Genomic DNA, 19,475 nt, shown 5'->3' on the forward strand with positions numbered 1-19,475 from the left:
AAACCCCTGGCAACGAGCATGACACCCTGAGCATGAAAACCCCTGGCACCGTGCATGGAACCAAGAGCATGAAACCCCTGGCAACGAGCAGGTAATTTAAAAGTAATTAGAAGCCTTACTGTAGAACTTAATGTGTAATGGGCATTACGGTGTGTGGCATAATGTATCACGGACATTGCGGTGTGTGTCATAATTGTCAGACATTACGGTGTGTTGTATACTATATCACGGGCATTGTGGTATGTGGTATAATGTCTCAGGATCATTGTGGTGTATTGTCATACTGTGTCACAGACATTGTATGTGCTATAATGTATCAGGGGCATTGCAGTGTGTAGCATAATGTATAACGGGCATTGCGATTCCTGTCATAATGTGTCACAGGCATTACGGTGTGTGGCATAATGTGTCGGGGGCATTACAGTGTGTGCATATTGTGACATGTGCATTATTGTGTGTGGCATAATGGCTAAGGCCATTGCAGTATGTGGAATAATGTATACTGGGCATTACTATAAGGAGGAAAAATGACAAATAATGTAAGGGGCATGAATCAGGATTATTTTTCTTTCCTGTGGTGGCTAACGTCTGGGCGTGCAGGTTGCAAAACTGGGGTATAAGGTAGTCTTTTCCTGCAATGCCACGCCCCTTTACGCGAAGCCACACCCATTTCAACGAAGCCACACACCCTTTTTGGTGGCGCGCGCCTTATGGGGGGGGGGGGGGGGGGCGCCGAAGGATTTTTTGGCTTGGGGGAGAAAAATGTCTAGTTACGCCACTACACACACACACACACACACACACACACACACGCGCTAGACATAGGGGTATATTCAATTAGGGTCGGATCCATTCCGACATGCATTTGTCGGAATGGATCCGACAACCCCTATTCAATCTCATCTCAATTCGACTTTTAAAACTTGTGGATGGGATGAAAAATACATAGGCCTGATGGTTTTGATGGAACCCTACTCTGAACTGTAGGACTCCGAAATCAACCCCATTTTGTGTCATCTCTTCTAGGGGTGGACTATTCCACCCTGGGTAATCCTATGCTGAGGGCCCAAGATGGCTGCCGCACTTGGTACCTTGTCAGGGTGGAATACACAACCCTTGGAAGTTATTACCCAAAATGCCTACACCAATCCTGCATTATGCTTTCTGTGTGCTTAAGGTTTTCTTTTATGTCTGTGTTGCTGTATTACTCAAATCCTCTGTATCATGTGCATTGTTTTTGATATCTGTAAAGCGCCTTGAGTCCTGTTGGAGAGAGAGCGCTATATAAATAAAATTATTATTATTATTATTATAAAAAGTCGAATTGAGATGAGGGACCCAGAGGAGGAGAGGGAAAGGGGAGCCGCGGGGAGACCAGCGGGGACAGCCGCGGGCAGACGGAGGAGAGCAGCGCTGCAGAAGGATGTCTCACAGCCGCCAGACCTCGCGGCAGGGTCCACCCGGCTCCAGCAAGCGTGACCTCACTTGCTGGAGCCGGGTGGACGCTGCCGTGAGCGGCACGGCTGTGAGACATCCTGCTGCAGCACTGTGCTGTAGCGCTTCTCTCCCCTGTATGCCCTGCGGCTGTCCCTGTCTCCCCGCTGCTCCCCCCCCTCTCCTCCTCTGGGTCCCACATCTCAGTCCGACATTTTTTTATGTCGGACTGAGATGGTCGGAAACGGGGCCATATCCTGTTGAATTTGTCCCTGTTTCACTCAAAAGTACGTGAATCGGCAGCTATACCGCCAATTCACATACTATTTGACAAGTCAAATTCCACGACTTGTCGAATAAAACTGATGGGACTGAATAGGTGGAATCACTATTCGACCTTAAAAAGTCGAAAACTGACGTCTTTTCGACAGACGGCAGTTTTCGATCCTAATTGAATATACCCCTTAGTAGGAAATTAGGGCATTTTTGGAATTTTCATTTTCAGCCAAAATTGAGGGTCTTGGGCTCTTAGGGAAACTTTCATGTGCTGCAAAAACCTTTCCATCTCCTCCAGTACAGTGTCTGCAGAGCATTAACTCCGAATTTCATGTCTAATGGCTGCAGCAGTAAGTTTTGAATTCCAAACATAATTTTGTGCAGTATACTATGTTTGCCAGTTGTCTAATGGGGGAAGGCAGCAATCACATTTAACGTATGTCAGTTGTGCATTACTCTGCCAAAGGTTATGTGTCGTCAACGTTTATTCATTTTAGCAAACACCAGATAGACTGGGATCATTGCTAGATGTTCTTTTTGTGCATTATGTGTTCATAAAATTCTTCGGAATATTATTACTGCATTTTCCATAGCTATCTATTGAATATGCAAGCAAGATATATTTGCATCCAAAATGTAAATGCAAAACAATTGGCACAAAAATTGCACATTTACGTGGTTATGTTGAGTTGCACGTATATATTAGAATACATGCAACTCCGCTTACCGTAGTGTGTTCAAAATGTCTGCGTGAAGATACATTTAAAGTAATGCCAGTTACCATCATCATTGACTTAATGATGATGACTGGTGTTTTCATTTTAATGAAAATAAACCATGTAACTGAAGAAGTGAACTAAATACAACTACTCATAGCCTGGTCCACAACTACAGTAAAACAAAGAGATCATCTACAATCAGTGTCGGACTGGGGCATGGAGGGCCCACCGGGAAAATGCAGTGGCAGAGGCCCATGCTTAGGGGTGTGGTCAACTGCCACAGAGGCTTGGCTAACCATGATATGGGCCCCATGACAAATATATGTAGTAAATATTGCTAGTGCATGCATGATAATAAACAAGACTAATAACTGCAATGCACCGTAGATAATATGTATAATGTACAATTCAAGTGCACAGTCTGGAGTATGATCCCTAGAGAAGGAGGAGGGCCCCCAGGCAGTGGGGCCCACCAGTGATTTACCCTGTAGCTCTGTGGGCCTGTCTACAATATGGCAGGATGTATATATATGCATTTGCACAAGAGCCAATGCTTGATGTAGAATTATTGCTTTTCTTAATATTGGACTTGTAATGAGGAGCGAGCGACTCCATATATACATGTTTGTGCTAGTGTCACTTCTTTTTTGCTGCTCCTTTTGGCCTGGCACAGATACTTTAAAACATCTGGAGCTTTATATATTTGTCCTCTTGGAGGAGCTGAAGATTTAGCCCCTGGTGATGATTTGGCAATCTGGAAAAAGATTCCCTTGTAGTCAAGGGAAGTCTGAGAGCATTGTGCCAATAAAGCCCAAGTGTTGCAGTATTTGAGGCGGAAACAAATAAATAATGGTGACTTAATAGGTACCGATTCATTTGGTTGTTATATGTACAATTATGTTTATATAGAAGCAAATGAAATTATATCCATTAATAATTTTAATGTAATTCATCTTAATAATTTTAAATGTAGTAATTATTACAAAAACATTTCTTTCTTTTTTTTTTAGAAATAAAAATATTTGAAAGTAATGTCGAATTAAAACTCTTGCTTGAAGATATTCAACTACCCACAAAAGAAAGAGAAGTTATTTCGCTTCATGGATTTAGTAAGTTTCATACTGAAAATGTTTCTTTAGTCTAGCACGTAACCAGGTTGGTTGTGCCTTCTAACTTGCTGGAAATGTACCGGTGCCTGCATCTTGTAGGCCATTGGTTCTCAACCTCGGTCCTCAAGTACCCCCAACAGTTCATGTTTTCCAGGTCACCTAGCAGTTGAACAGGTGTATTCATTACTCACTGACACATTATAAAAGACCCACAGGTGGAGGAAATTATTTCACTTGCAATCCTGTGAGGAGACAGGGAAAACATGAACTGTTGAGGTACTTGAGGACCGTGGTTGAGAACCACTGTTGTAGGCTACTACATGAATCTCTATGACTATATAATAATGATTTTTTTCCTTTCAGATTTGTCATATATGCTGATCTTACCGCCTCACTTTGACAAATCAAAGAAATATCCCTTATTGATTGATGTGTAAGTGCTACGGAATTGTACTAAATTACATGTGACAGGAAAGGTATTTTTGGGTTGCCCAGAACAGTTTTCTATGTATGTATCGTACATAACATAACACAATCTTGTGCTCTCGAAAAAAAATATTTCCTTTGTTTTTGTTTTTACCATTCCTGTCATTTAACGTAACCCTTAGAAGTGATTTGTGCCTGAAAACAATAATGATGCTAACTAAAACATTTACATTTTACAGATATGGAGGACCTTGCAGTCAGAAAGTTGATCAATATTTCAGGCTGAATTGGGCTACGTACCTTGCAAGTACTGAGAAGATTATCGTGGCCAGTTTTGATGGCCGAGGGAGCGGATATCAGGGTGACAAAATCATGCACCAATTATATCGGAAGCTGGGGACTGTAGAGGTCGAAGATCAGATCGCTGCTGCCAGGTGCGAATGCATTTTAGCACTCAAAATGGAATATGAAGTAAAAACTGCAGTCATTACAGTACTGTACATAAATATGTTATAGTATATAACAAACAACCAAACTCAATATTTAAATACATAAGGCTGGTTCTGAGGATATTGTATAAATTATTTCATTAACTATTTCCTTGCTCTTCATTTTAAAGGATGTATGATCTCCGTTTGTTGGAGATAATGGGTGGTAAATGTTACAGAAAGCCAAAGTTTAGTGAACATTTTAAAGATTTGGCTGTTTTAATTACCAATTTTCTATGAAGGTTCCAGATCAATCAACTTTCAACAAAATTCACACAGTGAATGCAGCTATTAGGACTCGTTTTTATCGAGCATTAAATAAATGTACCATATGTAAAATAGATTTTACACATTTTTGTCTCTTGACCTTTTTTGGGAGTGATATTTGTGAGCCTTCATCTATTTGTGGGTGTAAAAAAGAAATCACAGGATCCCTTAGGAGTGTTTTCAGATAAGCCATCTATCTATTTATCAATCTGCAAATGCATGTAGGGGAACTTGAAGTAAACCCCCCCAAAAAATAAATAAATAAATAAATAAATATATATATATATATATATATATATATATAAAAAAACAAACACAGGGTTGTTAAAATTGAAGTATCCCCGCTTAGAACACTCAATCACTCTAGAGTGAGCTTTAAGACCACTCCCCCTGCTGGAGAAATCTTGGAAATGGATCCCATCTAAGAGGGGTGCCGGTCAGTGCAGGGTAATCCAGAGGCTGCTTAATGTTTTTTTCACTGGATGCTAGAGTCTGAGAACAAAAGAACTGAGCATGACCAGACAATTAGCAGGTGGGCTGGCAGCCCTCACACAGATAACTCCCTTCCCCTTGTAGTGCCCAAGCAGCCTATGATGTATTGTATGGCAGTCACTGCAATGCTGTGTGTGTACTGTATGGCAGTCACTAAGATGCTGTGTGTAGTCTATTGCAGTCACTGTGATGCTGTATGTACTCTGTGGCAGTTACTGCAATAATAAGTGCACTGTATGGCTGTTACTACAATGATAAGTGTACTGTATGGCAGTTACTGCAATGATGTGTGTACTGTATGGCAGTTACTGCAATGCTGTGTGTACTGTATGGCAGTCACTTAGATGCTGTGTGTACTGTATGGTGGTTACTGCAAGCTGTGTGTACTGTATGGTGATAATTGAGTTTTGACTGTGTTGCTTTATACTGTTATTGAAGCGTGTATGTGTGTGTCGGTACTAACGTGATGACAAGTAATTTGTTATGTAATTTGGATGAATATAATGTATTTAGATGTTGACAATTGACACAATTTAATACAAAAGGTGGGCACTGTAGAACATGTTCCCTTCAGTATCATGGCTTCTGATACCCTCCCAGTCACTGTATTAGTCTTAATTCGGAGCTTTAAATCTGCCTTTAGTGAATTGAGTAAATACATTTGATTTGTATTTAGCCTACAATGTGACTGTCACCACTGCGCCTAGGAGATAAATGTGCTATAAAGTTATGTTTAATACATATTTCAATATTGATCTTTAATTTTTTTTTAAGGCACTTCATATCATTGGGATTTGTTGATGATACAAGAATAGCCATTTGGGGATGGGTAAGTCTTGACATGCTTTTGTGTACTAAGGGGTTTGTTGCCAGTACATTTGGCTAATAAACAGCCTATCCCCAGAGGCGCTGAGATCGGGGGAAGGCTAGCCTGACCGAGGCTTGTTGGAGGGACCCGGGTCAGCTGCTAAGAGGGGCATTGTTGCCTCCCTGGATTTGGCCACACCAAACTCTCCCTCCCTCCCTCCCTTCCCCCATTTATACCCAGGTCCATGCCTGCTCCATGCCCTGCCTATCATTACTGATATATGGAACTTGTGGAATCCTAGGGTTCAGCTATCCATAATGGAATAAATACCACATACAGTAGAAAATATTTTTCCTTAGATAGACGTGTAGATAGACTGTGATGTGGTCTAAGAATGTTGTGCCGAAGTTAAAAACAAAATGTGTATAATTCTATTTTAAAAATAATGTTCTATAGATGGTACTTTGGATCATAAACTGATTTGTGTCACCTGAAAATGTGGAAAATTCACAAACTTTCACTTATCTCTCTTAGCATTTGCAAGAATACTATCTGATAATACTTCAGCTACAGTACATGCATTCTTTTGACTAGATCTTAATTTACTGTAAAGTGCATAGCAAGTGACTTTTGAACTACTTAGAAATATTAAGTCATTTATCTTATATGAGAGCATAGATAATGCTAACTGTTCATATGTGGTGTTTTGTTGCAGTCTTATGGTGGTTATGTATCGTCAATGGTGCTTGGCAGTGGAAGTGGTGTTTTCAAGTGTGGAATCGCAGTAGCCCCTGTAGCAAGTTGGCATTATTATGGTATGTAACTTGCAGTTATGGTTTATTTAATAGTAATTCCATATAATCATCACTATTTAATTTTGAGGCACCAGAGAATCTACAATCCGCAATAAACAATAAGAGATGAAATTTAGCATGGAGATGGTGAGACTAGTCTCTGGACCAGGAGTTACGGTGAGAACCTTGTCTCCTCCAGCCAAGAAATATATCTCCTGAGCATCTAAATAAACCCAGGCTAGGATGTAATTTATAACTCAGATACATCTCCACCATAAACACCTTTGACAACTTGAGAGGGCTGTTGGCCACTTCTGCTGGGCATTGGGAATTGACACGCAAGATGGCATCATTTCTGTGAAGATGAAAAGTATGAAAAAAGGTGGGGCGAGGGTCTTTGAGTCCCTCTATCTCCACCACCCTGGCACCGGAGATAGGAGATCCATTATTTGATAGATTGGAGTCCATGTGATCACCTGAAATTGAACACTACAATATAAAAAAAATAATGGAGTCTAGTGATGAGGGAAGGTCTCCACCAACCCGGCTTCCATAAATTTAGGGGAATGCACATTTGAACTCTGTCCTTGTATCTTGTCGGCCCCTCTCATGTCTGTTTCCTACTTGTATCTTCTCCTCTACTCCAATGCCTGCTCTGTGCTTATATAACATACAGATGCAATGGCTGGACCCACTGATACTTTTATTACAATGCCTGTGACATGAGATGATAGGTCCTCCAATTAGCCAACAAAAGATATCACTGAAATTGCCATTTTTTCTAGTTTTAATCCTGAAATAGTGTATTGCTATTTAAGAAGGGATTCTAGTTGACCTGATTAGCCTTGTCTTGTCTTGATATTACATCCTTAACCACTTAACTGGCTAATAATATTTTTTCCAAAAACTGATCAGAACTTGATTTTTTTAAATGACTAAATTAGGTTAAGACTATTTAAAACATATCCAACATGATTTTTATTTAAAAAAACAACTTATTTTTCAAACATTGATGGTCTATATATTGACTCTATATTTGCCCTGCGATTGCAATGCAGCCATCAAGTGTCAACAGGAAAGGTGAGTGCTGCTTTTTACATTTCTCCAGCAGCTACTAATTTCTGCAGCGTCGGGGTGGGGGGAGCCATCGGTCTGCCCAATCAGCAGTGATTGGCTGCACAGCAGGCACTGGGGAAAGGAACCAGGAAGCAGAGGCTCCAGTAGGTCCCTCTGTGAGCAGCAGTTGCAGGAAGATTATCTCCTAGCACCCGCCTATTTGGTGTTTCTGATTGGTTGTATCAGATGCAACCATGTCAGGGAAAGCCCAACCTGGTGTGGGTGCAGTTGATGCCACCACACCAGCCAAGTGGTTAAGCTCTAAAGCACATTTCAGCACTCACCCCTTCCCACTACATTGTAAGTCCCGCTACATTGTAAACTCTTAGCGGTAAGATCATCTCTAGACTTTGTTTTTATATCTACATTTTTACACGTGTCTACGCCATACGGCACCAGCTGCGACTGAGGAGCTCTGAGTCAAATGATGTGTCCACATACACCTTTCCTTTATCCTACCATGTATGGCATGGCTTGGAATGCCATAGACTGAGAGTTAGCCATGCTTTGTGGTTTTTCTTAATTTGCATCTTTAATATGTTACTTTATACATATTCTATTATGGCAAACAAAATGTTAAAAGTTAATTCACTCACTACTCGTATGAAAAAGCTTAGCTATGCTATGCATGGCATGCCAAATTGAGCAAAATGGAAAAGTTGTTATGTGGACACATCTGTAGCACACAATATTTTTCTTAGAATTAAGCATTTTAGTCACATCACAGATGCAGCAAAAAGACACTCACAGTGTATCAGAGACACCGGGCTGCAACTTAAACCACACAGGAGTTGGTATAACAAATGTACAAAATCGTAGATGAAGCACAACAGAGCATGGCGTGAGGAAGCGATGCAGCTGCTCATATCAGAGATCTTTTTACACAGGTTCAGACTACGTTGCAGACAAATGTACAAGTGGCGCAAGCCCCGATGGTCACTGTACCCTAGCAATGTGCTTTTGTCACTTCTAGTTGGTTTTATTATGTGAATAAGATGCACATTTTGATTCGCGCAGGACTTGGTGTGACTAGAGATACTATTTGGTGTGTATGAGTACGCATCTGTATTGTCTGCTTCATATTCGATATCCTGTTTATATGTATGTTCTGTTTTCAACCGCTGTACGGTGCTGTGAATTACTGTCAATTACAATAATAATAATGTATATTACAGAAAATGTAAAATAAAATGTAATCTTAATTTATATGTCAGGTATGACAATCACTCTATGTGACTGTCTCCGTGAAATAAACCAATATGTCAATTACTTATATGTATTATTTCATCTATGCATTACAGACAGTATTTACACAGAGAGGTACATGAGCCTTCCAACACCAGACGATAACCTTCAGAATTACCAGGTAAGACAACAGATCTGGAAATATAGTACAGATGTACTCATGGCGTGCCATTCATAGATGTAACTATTTTGTCTTTACCCATGGAGAAGAAAGATGCAGTGAATAATATTGATTGATTGATTGATTGATAGACTGAATAATGTAATGTATCTGCTGTAATGCAGCTTCTGTTTGGATCAGTGGCGTAACTACTGCCCCCGCAGTCCTCGCGGTGGCTTGGGGGCGAGGGGCTGCGGGGGCGCCACTGACTTAGCACAGATTGACATGCGGACGAGCGTCCGCATGTCAATCTGCGGTCTCCTTCCCTCCGCTGCTGTGTTGGAGGGACACGGGGGGCACAGCGCGCGCCTCTCCCGTGTCCCTCCTGGCTCTCCGGCCGGTCTAATAAAGGAAGTGCCGTTCGTGAGCTCTGATTGGCTCACGAACCGGCACTTCCTTTATTAGACCACAAAGGAGCGGGGGGGGGGGAGCAGGCACTGAGGAGGGCATATGTGGCACTGTGGGGGAATATCTGGCACTGGGGGCATATACCTGGCACTGTGGGGGAATATCTGGCACTGGGGGCATATACCTGGCACTGTGGGGGAATATCTGGCACTGGGGGGAGCAGGCACTGAGGGGGCATATGTGGCACTGTGGGGGAATATCTGGCACTGGGGGCATATACCTGGCACTGTGGGGGAATATCTGGCAATGAGGGGAGCAGGCACTGAGGGGGCATATGTGGCACTGTGGGGGAATATCTGGCACTGGGGGCATATGTGGCACTGGGGGGGTATATTTGGCACTGGGGGCATGTACCTGGCACTGTGGGGGAATATCTGGGACTGGGGGCATATACCTGGCACTGTGGGGGAATATCTGGCACTGGGGGGAGCAGGCACTGAGGGGTATATGTGGCACTGTGGGGGAATATCTGGCACTGGGGGCATATACCTGGCACTGTGGGGAAATATCTGGCACTGGGGGGAGCAGGCACTGAGGGGGTATATGTGGCACTGTGGGGGAATATCTGGCACTGGGGGCATATACCTGGCACTGTGGGGGAATATCTGGAACTGAGGGGAGCAGGCACTGAGGGGGCATATGTGGCACTGTGGGGGAATATCTGGCACTGGGGGCATATGTTGCACTGGGTGGTATATTTGGCACTGGGGGCATGTACCTGGCACTGTGGGGGAATATCTGGGACTGGGGGCATATACCTGGCACTGTGGGGGAATATCTGGCACTGGGGGCATATGTGGCACTGGGGGGGTTTATTTGGCACTGGGGGCATGTACCTGGGACTGTGGGGGAATATCTGGCACTGGGGGCATATGTGGCACGGGGGGTATATTTGGCACTGGGGGCATGTACCTGGCACTGTGGGGGAATATCTGGCACTGGGGGCATATGTGGCACTGGGAGCATGGCCCTAGCAACAAGCACTACCCCCTAGCAATGAGCATGACACCCAGTGCATGAAACCCCTGGCAACGAGCATGACACCCTGAGCATGAAAATCCCTGGCACCGTGCATGGAACCAAGAGCATGAAACCCCTGGCAACGAGCAGGTAATTTAAAAGTAATTAGAAGCCTTACTGTAGAACTTAATGTGTAATGGGCATTACGGTGTGTGGCATAATGTATCACGGACATTGCGGTGTGTGTCATAATGTGTCAGGCATTACAGTGTGTTGTATACTATATCACGGGCATTGTGGTATGTGGTATAATGTCTCAGGATCATTGCGGTGTGTGTCATACTGTGTCACAGACATTGTATGTGCTATAATGTATCAGGGGCATTGCAGTGTGTAGCATAATGTATAACGGGCATTGCGATTCCTGTCATAATGTGTCACAGGCATTACGGTGTGTGGCATAATGTGTCGGGGGCATTACAGTGTGTGCATATTGTGTCATGTGCATTATTGTGTGTGGCATAATGTCTGAGGGCCTTTGCAGTATGTGGCATAATGTATACTGGGCATTACTATAAGGAGGAAAAATGACAAATAATGTAAGGGGCATGAATCAGGATTATTTTTCTTTCCTGTGGTGGCTAACGTCTGGGCGTGCAGGTTGTAAAACTGGGGTATAAGGTAGTCTTTTCCTGCAATGCCACGCCCCTTTATGCGAAGCCATGTCCATTTAAACAAAGCCACACCCCTTTTTGGCGGGCACGCGCATATTTGTTCTTTTACTAATGCCAAAATATGGGGGGGGGGGGGGGGGGGAGCGCCAAAGAATTTTTTGGATTGGGGGAGAAAAATTTCTAGTTACGCCACTGGTTTGGATAGAAGTTGGATGCAATGAGAGCTTGAGCAGGGAAAGAACAGTGCTTTACTAGGTCCTATCAAACAGTTTGGGTAGGTGCCTGTTGATACACCTTTAGGTTCTTTGGAACTCCTCTTAGTTTTTGTCTGATTAGAGGCTGGATTCAATGATGGCTCAAGCAGAGACAGCGCAGTACAATTCATAGCAAAATATGGGTAGGGCTCTAGTCTCTCAGATTCCCTCTCAGCATTTTTTATGCAGAATTTAGCATAAGGGGTAGTGATGGCCTTGGATGTGGGTCAACTTGGAATTGCTGAGACCCCACACATGCGCACCATGTAGCACTGCACCTAGGGTGGCTAATCCCAGGATCGGGATCGGCGGGACCCTGGGAATTAGGTAAAAAATCTGCTGGGATTCAATACCGGGATTGGAAGCTCCAATCCCGGAAATTTTGGAATCAAGCTGTCCTTTGTTTTTTTAATGCCTGGCGGCGTTAAGTGTCCTCTGGAGGCTCAGACGCTGCCCAGCTTCCTCCTCCCAGCTCCCCCTGAGTCAGAGTGACATCAGAGTCAGTGGTCATGCTGCGCAGCCAGTCACCCGCCGCGGGGACATCACCGAACTGGAGGAGGTGACACACCCACTCTCCCAGGTACTATGGTTGTCAGTTATGTGTGCGGGGTGGGGATGACAACACAGGAAACAAGCCTATCCCAGGATTGACCATTTTTCAATCCTGATATAGAGATATAGTGGGTAATTCAGACCTGATCACTAGGCTGCGTTTTCTCACAGCCTGCGATCAGGTCCAAAAAGCGCATGTGTATTCACCGCAATGCACAGGCACGATGGACCACAGCAACGGGGATTGGTGCATAGCGACAGGATGGTGCAAAAAAGCAATCGCACTGACAATCACAAGGTGACTGACAGGAAGAGGGCATTTATGGGTGGCAACTGACCATTTTCAGGGAGTGTCTGGTAAAAGGAAGACTTGTCCAAGTGTTTTCAGGGAGGGTGTCTGACGTCAATTCCGGTCCCGGACAGGCTGAAGTGATCACAGTGGCTACACATGCGTTCACAAACTTGCACAGTTCAAATACACTCCCCCTGTAGGCGGCGACTATCTGATCGCAGGACAGCAAAAATTGCTGCCCAGCGATCAGGTCTGAATTAGGGCCCTAGTGACCTTAGCTGAGGCATCCATGCACAGGTTTCACAATTAATTTTAGTCTTGCTACTAGTCCTCCTCATCATCATCATCATCGTCGTCGTCGTCATCATCCAGGTGCAATTGCACTTACCTTAAACTAGGTACAAAAGAAGAACAGAAGGTTGGATAAGCGTGAGGAAGGTTAAACTATGAGGCCGTGTGCTGACTTCTGTAGCAGGTCATCTGCTCAAATAGGTGCAGAGTGCATGTGTGGATTAGGGTTAAATTATTTAAACATGATTCTTTAAACATGTTTAAAGAAACATGTTTACCGGGGGCAGCAATACCACCGTGCTTGAGTTGGAGGCCACCTGAACTTTCGGGATCCAAGAGAATCTGAGCGCCGGCTCGGGTCTTTCCACTTTGCTCTGATTCTAAAATGAGGCAAAACATCAACTTCCCGGCCTCAGATTTTGCATGTTATAGATTCTATATAAGAGCCTCCTGTGGTGATTTTACAGAGGACGCCAGACAGAGAACACATCCACTAGACTGACAGGGCATTAAACATTATATCAAAACTGCTGCACTGCAGATAGCCAGGAGATACTCCTAAATTTCTCCTAAGGGTAGCATTTTTTTTTTATTGATGCACAATCAGTCACAGCATTAACCCCTGGTGCACACAGGTGATCTTCATTGCGTTTGTCGTCGTCCTCTCCCGCTGCCGGCTATCTACATGCCGGGATCCCGGCGTCGGTCCGCCAGTCACACGATACTAACCCAGGCAGAGTTACTGGGATATTGTAGTGGGAATTAAGTTTGCTAAGGTGACACACACTAATACACACACTGACACTTACACACGATGACCTTCAGCCATTACGAGGTTTGCATACACCCCAAAAGCTGTGTATTTACATTTACATCCTATTCTTCAAAGCCTGCAAATACATTGACACCCATCCACTGGACTTTGTGTGAATGCCCTATTAGAACCCAATTCTACCAATTTAGTCAGTGAGATGAGTACGACTGTGCCTTGCCAATACTTGTGTGCACAAATATATACGATACGCTCCACATAAAGGCATATGTTCAACTTGGCATCAGCCCCTGTGTTCCTTCAACTAATAATAATCTGAATGACCCCAATCAATTCATAGCATGATGTCCGTAGTTCCTAGTGATTTGAAGAATATTGGCTTAACCCATAACGCGGGTGAGTCGACTATGTGTAGGTGGCAAGTAGAGTTGATCGGGTTCGGTTCGTCGAGATCCGAACCCCCCCGAACTTCACTTATTTTACACGGTTCCGAGGCAGCCTCAGATCTTCCCGCCTTGCTCGGTTAACCCGAACGCGGCCGAGCGTCATCATCCCGCTGTCAGATTCTCGCGAGATTCGTATTCTATATAAAGAGCCGCGCGTCGCCGCCATTTTCACTCGTGCATTGGAGATTGAATGGAGAGGACGTGGTTGTGTTCTCTCCCTGAAAAGCTCAGTATCTGTGCTCAGTGTGCTGCAAATATCTGTGCTCAGTGTGCTGCAAATATCTGTGCTCAGTGTGCTGAAAATATCTACGTTCTCTGCCTGAAAACGCTCCATATCTGTGCTCAGTGTGCTGCAACTATCTGTGCTCAGTGTGCTGCATTGTGGGGACCACCAGTATATAATTATAGTAGTACAGTACAGTAGGCCATTGCTGTATCTTGCAGCTCTGTGTCAAGTATACTATCCATATCTGTGCTGCATTATTGTGAGCAGTATATAGTAGGACAGTGCAGCATTTTGGTGACCAGCAGTATACATATAGTAAAGTACAGTAGGCCATTGCTGTATCTTGCAGCTCTGTGTCAAGTATACTATCCATATGTGTGCTGCATTGTTGTGAGCAGTATATAGTAGGACAGTGCAGCATTTTGGTGACCAGCAGTATACATATAGTACAGTACAGTAGGCCATTGCTGTATCTTGCAGCTCTGTGTCAAGTATACTATCCATATCTGTGCTGCATTGCTGTGAGCAGCATATAGTAGGACAGTGCAGCATTTCGGTGACCAGCAGTATACATATAGTACAGTACAGTACAGTAGGCCATTGCTGTTTCTTGCAGCTCTGTGTCAAGTATACTATCCATATCTGTGCTGCATTATTGTGAGCAGTATATAGTAGGACAGTGCAGCATTTTGGTGACCAGCGGTATACATATAGTACAGTACAGTAGGCCATTGCTGTATCTTGCAGCTCTGTGTCAAGTATACTATATCCATATCTGTGCTGCATTGTTGTAAGCAGTATATAGTAGGACAGTGCAGCATTTTGGTGACCAGCAGTATACATATAGTACAGTACAGTAGGCCATTGCTGTATCTTGCAGCTCTGTGTCAAGTATACTATCCATATCTGTGCTGCATTGTTGTGAGCAGTATATAGTAGGACAGTGCAGCATTTTGGTGACCAGCAGTAGTAGTGCAGACAGTACAGTAGGCCATTGCTATTGATATATTATTGGCATATAATTCCACACATTAAAAAATGGAGAACAAAAATGTGGAGGGTAAAATAGGGAAAGATCAAAAGATCCACTTCCACCTCGTGCTGAAGCTGCTGCCACTAGTCATGGCCGAGACGATGAAATGCCATCAACGTCATCTGCCAAGGCCGATGCCCAATGTCATAGTAGAGAGCATGTAAAATCCAAAAAACAAAAGTTCAGTAATATGACCCAAAAATCTAAATTAAAAGCGTCTGAGGAGAAGCGTAAACTTACCAATATGCCATTTACAACACGGAGTGGCAAGGAACGGCTGAGGCCCTGGCCTATGTTCATGGCTAGTGGTTCAGCTTCACATGAGGATGGAAGCACTCATCCTCCCGCTAGAAAAATGAAAAGACTTAAGATGGCAAAAGCACAGCAAAGAACTGTGCGTTATTCTAAATCACAAATACCCAAGGAGATTCCAATTGTGTCGGTTGCGATGCCTGACCTTCCCAACACTGGACGGGAAGAGTTGGCGCTTTTGCACACCACCTGCAAGTGCTGGAAGGAGCACCCACAGTCCAGTACCTGATAGTCAAATTGAAGATGTCACTGTTGAATTACACCAGGATGAGGATATGGGTGTTGCTGGCGCTTAGGAGGAAATTGACAAGGAGGATTCTGATGGTGAGGTGGTTTGTTCAAGTCAGGCACCCGGGGAGACACCTGTTGTCCGTGGGGTGAATATGGCCATTGACATGCCTGGTCAAATTACAAAAAAAAATCACCTCTTCGGTGTGGAATTATTTTAACAGAAATGCGGACAACAGGTGTCAAGCCGTGTGTTGCCTTTGTCAAGCTGTAATAAGTAGGGGTAAGGACGTTAACCACCTAGGAACATCCTCCCTTATACGTCACCTGGAGTGCATTCATCAGAAGTCATTGACCAGTTCAAAACTTTGGGTGACAGCGGAAGCAGTCCACTGACAACTAAATCCCTTCCTCTTGTACCCAAGCTCCTGCAAACCACACCACCAACTCCCTCAGTGTCAATTTCCTCCTTAGACAGGAAAGCCAATAGTCCTGCAGGCCATGTCACTGGCAAGTCTGACGAGTCCTCTCCTGCCTGGGATTCCTCCAATGGATCCTTGAGTGTAACGCCTACTGCTCCTGGCTCAGCTGTTGTTGCTGCTGGGAGTCGATCATCATCCCAGAGGGGATATCAGCAGACCACTTGTACTTCTTCCAGTAAGCAATTGACAGTCCAACCGTACTTTACGAGGAAGATGAAATATCACAGCAATCATCCTGTTGCAAAGCGGATAACTCAGGCCTTTGCAGCTGTGTTGGTGTTAGACGTGCATCCGGTATCCGCCGTTAGTTCACAGGGACTTAGAGAATTTCTTGAGGTAGTGTGTCCCCTGTAAAAAATACCATCTAGGTTCCACTTCTCTAGGCAGGCGACACCGAGAATGTACACAGATGTCAGAAAAAGACTCACCAGTGTCCTAAAAAATGCAGTTGTACTCAATGTCCATTTAACCACGGAGATGTGGACAAGTGGAGCAGGGCAGACTCAGGACTATATGACTGTGACAGGCCACTGGGTAGATGTATTGCCTCCCGCAGCAAGAACAGCAGTGGTGGCACCAGTAGCAGCATCTCGCAAATGCCAACTCATTCCTAGGCAGGCTACGCTTTGTATCACCACTTTCCATAAGAGGCACACAGCTGACAACCTCTTACGGAAACTGAGGAACATCATCGCAGAATGGTTTACCCCAATTGGACTCTCCTGGGGATTTGTGACATCGGACAACGCCACCAATATTGTGCGTGCATTACATGTGGGCAAATTCCAGCACATCCCATGTTTTGCACATACAATTAATTTGGTGGTGCATTATTTTTTTAAAAACGACAGGGGCTTGCAGGAGATGCTGTCGGTGCCCTGAAAAATTTCAGGCCACTTTTGGCATTCAGCTACCGCGTGCCGAAGGCTGGAGCACCATCGAACACACCTGAACCTGCCCTGCCATCACCTGAATCAAGAGGTAGTAACGAGGTGGAATTCAACCCTCTATATGCTTCAGAGGATGGAGGAGCAGCAAAAGGCCATTCAAGCCTATACATCTGCCTACGATATAGGCAAAGGAGGGGGAATGCACCTGACTCAAGCGCAGTGGAGAATGATTTCAACGTTGTGCAAGGTTCTGCAACCCTTTGAACTTGCCACACGTGAAGTCAGTTCAGACACTGCCAGCCTGAGTCACGTCATTCCCCTCATCAGGCTTTTGCAGAAGCAGCTGGAGAGATTGAAGGAGGAGCTAATATGGAGCGATTCCGCTAGGCATGTGGGACTAGTGGATGGAGCCCTTTATTCTCTTAACCAGGATTCACGGGTGGTCAATCTGTTGAAATCAGAGCACTACATTTTGGCCACCGTGCTCGATCCTAGGTTTAAAGCCTACATTGTATCTCTCTTTCCGGCAGACACAAGTCTGCAGAGGTTCAAAGACCTGCTGGTGAGAAAATTGTCAAGTCAAGCGGAACGTGACCCGTCAACAGCTCCTCCTTCACATTCTCCTGCAACTGGGGCTGCGAAGAAAAGGCTAAGAATTCAGAGCCCACCCACTGGCGGTGATGCAGGGCAGTCTGGAGCAAGTGCTGACATCTGGTCCGGACTGAAGGACCTGCCAACGATTACTGACATGTTGTCTACTGTCGCTGCATATGATTTTGTCACCGTTGAAAGACTGGCGAGGATTATATGAGTGACAGCATCCAAGTAGGAACGTCAGACAGTCCGTACGTATACTGGCAGGAAAAAGAGGCAATTTGGAGGCCCTTGCACAAACTGACTTTATTTTACCTAAGTTGCCCCCCCCCTCCAGTGTGTACTCCGAAAGAGTGTTTAGTGCAGCCGGTCACCTTGTCAGCGATCGGCGTACGAGGTTACTTCCACAAAATGTGGAGAAGATGATGTTCATTAAAATGAATTATAATCAATTCCTCCGTGGAGAGATTCACCAGCAATTGCCTCCAGAAAGTACACAGGGACCTGAGATGGTGGATTCCAGTGGGGACAAATTAATACTCTGTGAGGAGGGGGATGTACACAGTGAAAGGGGTGATGAATCGGACGATGAGGAGGAGGTGGACATCTTGTCTCTGTAGAGCCAGTTTGTGCAAGGAGAGATTGATTGCTTCTTTTTTGGTGGGGGCCCAAACCAACCAGTCATTTCAGCCACAGTCGTGTGGCAGACCCTGTCGCTGAAATGATGGGTTTGTTAAAGTGTGCATGTCCTGTTTATACAACATAAGGGTGGGTGGGAGGGCCCCAGTACAATTCCATCTTGCGCCTCTTTTTTATTTTTATTTATCGTTGCATCATGTGATGTTTGGGGACTATTTTTTTAAGTGCCATCCTGTCTGACACTGCAGTGCCACTCCTAGATGGGCCAGGTGTTTGTGCCGCCCACTTGGGTCGCTTAGCTTAGTCATCCAGTGACCTCGGTGCAAATTTTAGGACTAAAAATAATATTGTGAGGTGTGAGGTGTTCAGAATAGACTGGAAATTAGTGGAAATTATGGTTATTGAGGTTAATAATACTATAGGATCAAAATTACCCCCAAATTCTATGATTTAAGCTGTTTTTGAGGGTTTTTTTGAAAAAAAACACCCGAATCCAAAACACACCCGAATCCGACAAAAACTTGTAAGGGAGGTTTTGCCAAAACGCGTCCGAATCCAAAACACGGCTGCGGAACCGAATCCAAAACCAAAACACAAAACCTGAAAAATTTCCGGTGCACATCTCTAGTGGCAAATGCATTTTAATGCCAGGGCATGCAAGAGAAAACGGAATATTTTGTTTTTCAGAGTTCTAGGCAGGGCCAAAACTAGGATTTTTGCCATCCAGGGCAAGGCAGTAATTTGGCAACCCCATCCCTCTACCAGGTGTCTCTGCAGCAGCCTGTGCCCTCCCCATCCCCGGTGTCTCTGTATCAGTCTGTGTACCCCCCCCTTCCCAATTCACTGCAGCAGCCTGTGTCTCTCCCCCTATATCTCTGCAGCAGCCTGTGTTTCTGTTACCACTCCCCCCTCCTCCACTTACCTGGGTCTTCTCCTTGCTCCTCCGTAAGGCAGCGGGGGCGGCAGGCTCCTCATACCCTGTTCTTTAGTGCGAGTAATGATATGATGTCATGCACGCAGTGCAGATAAGGGAAAAAAAATAATTGTGCATGCAGTACAGGCATGGAGCCCAGTAGCAAGCCTACCCC

General features: G+C 44.6%; 1 protein-coding gene across 2 annotated transcripts in view; it reads left to right on the forward strand.

The window, feature by feature from the left end:
* LOC134944781 (dipeptidyl peptidase 4-like) overlaps positions 1-19,475 on the forward strand; it is a 203,694-nt gene that overhangs the window by 160,786 nt on the left and 23,433 nt on the right. For both annotated transcript variants that reach the window (XM_063933634.1, XM_063933635.1), the window contains 6 exons: positions 3,440-3,538; positions 3,902-3,971; positions 4,204-4,398; positions 5,986-6,040; positions 6,735-6,834; positions 9,231-9,295. In XM_063933634.1, coding sequence (XP_063789704.1) covers positions 3,440-3,538; positions 3,902-3,971; positions 4,204-4,398; positions 5,986-6,040; positions 6,735-6,834; positions 9,231-9,295 — 584 coding nt within the window. The remainder of the gene's footprint in view (positions 1-3,439; positions 3,539-3,901; positions 3,972-4,203; positions 4,399-5,985; positions 6,041-6,734; positions 6,835-9,230; positions 9,296-19,475) is intronic.

This window comes from Pseudophryne corroboree, chromosome 7 (genome assembly GCF_028390025.1).
Source record: "Pseudophryne corroboree isolate aPseCor3 chromosome 7, aPseCor3.hap2, whole genome shotgun sequence".
Classification (NCBI taxonomy): domain Eukaryota; kingdom Metazoa; phylum Chordata; class Amphibia; order Anura; family Myobatrachidae; genus Pseudophryne; species Pseudophryne corroboree.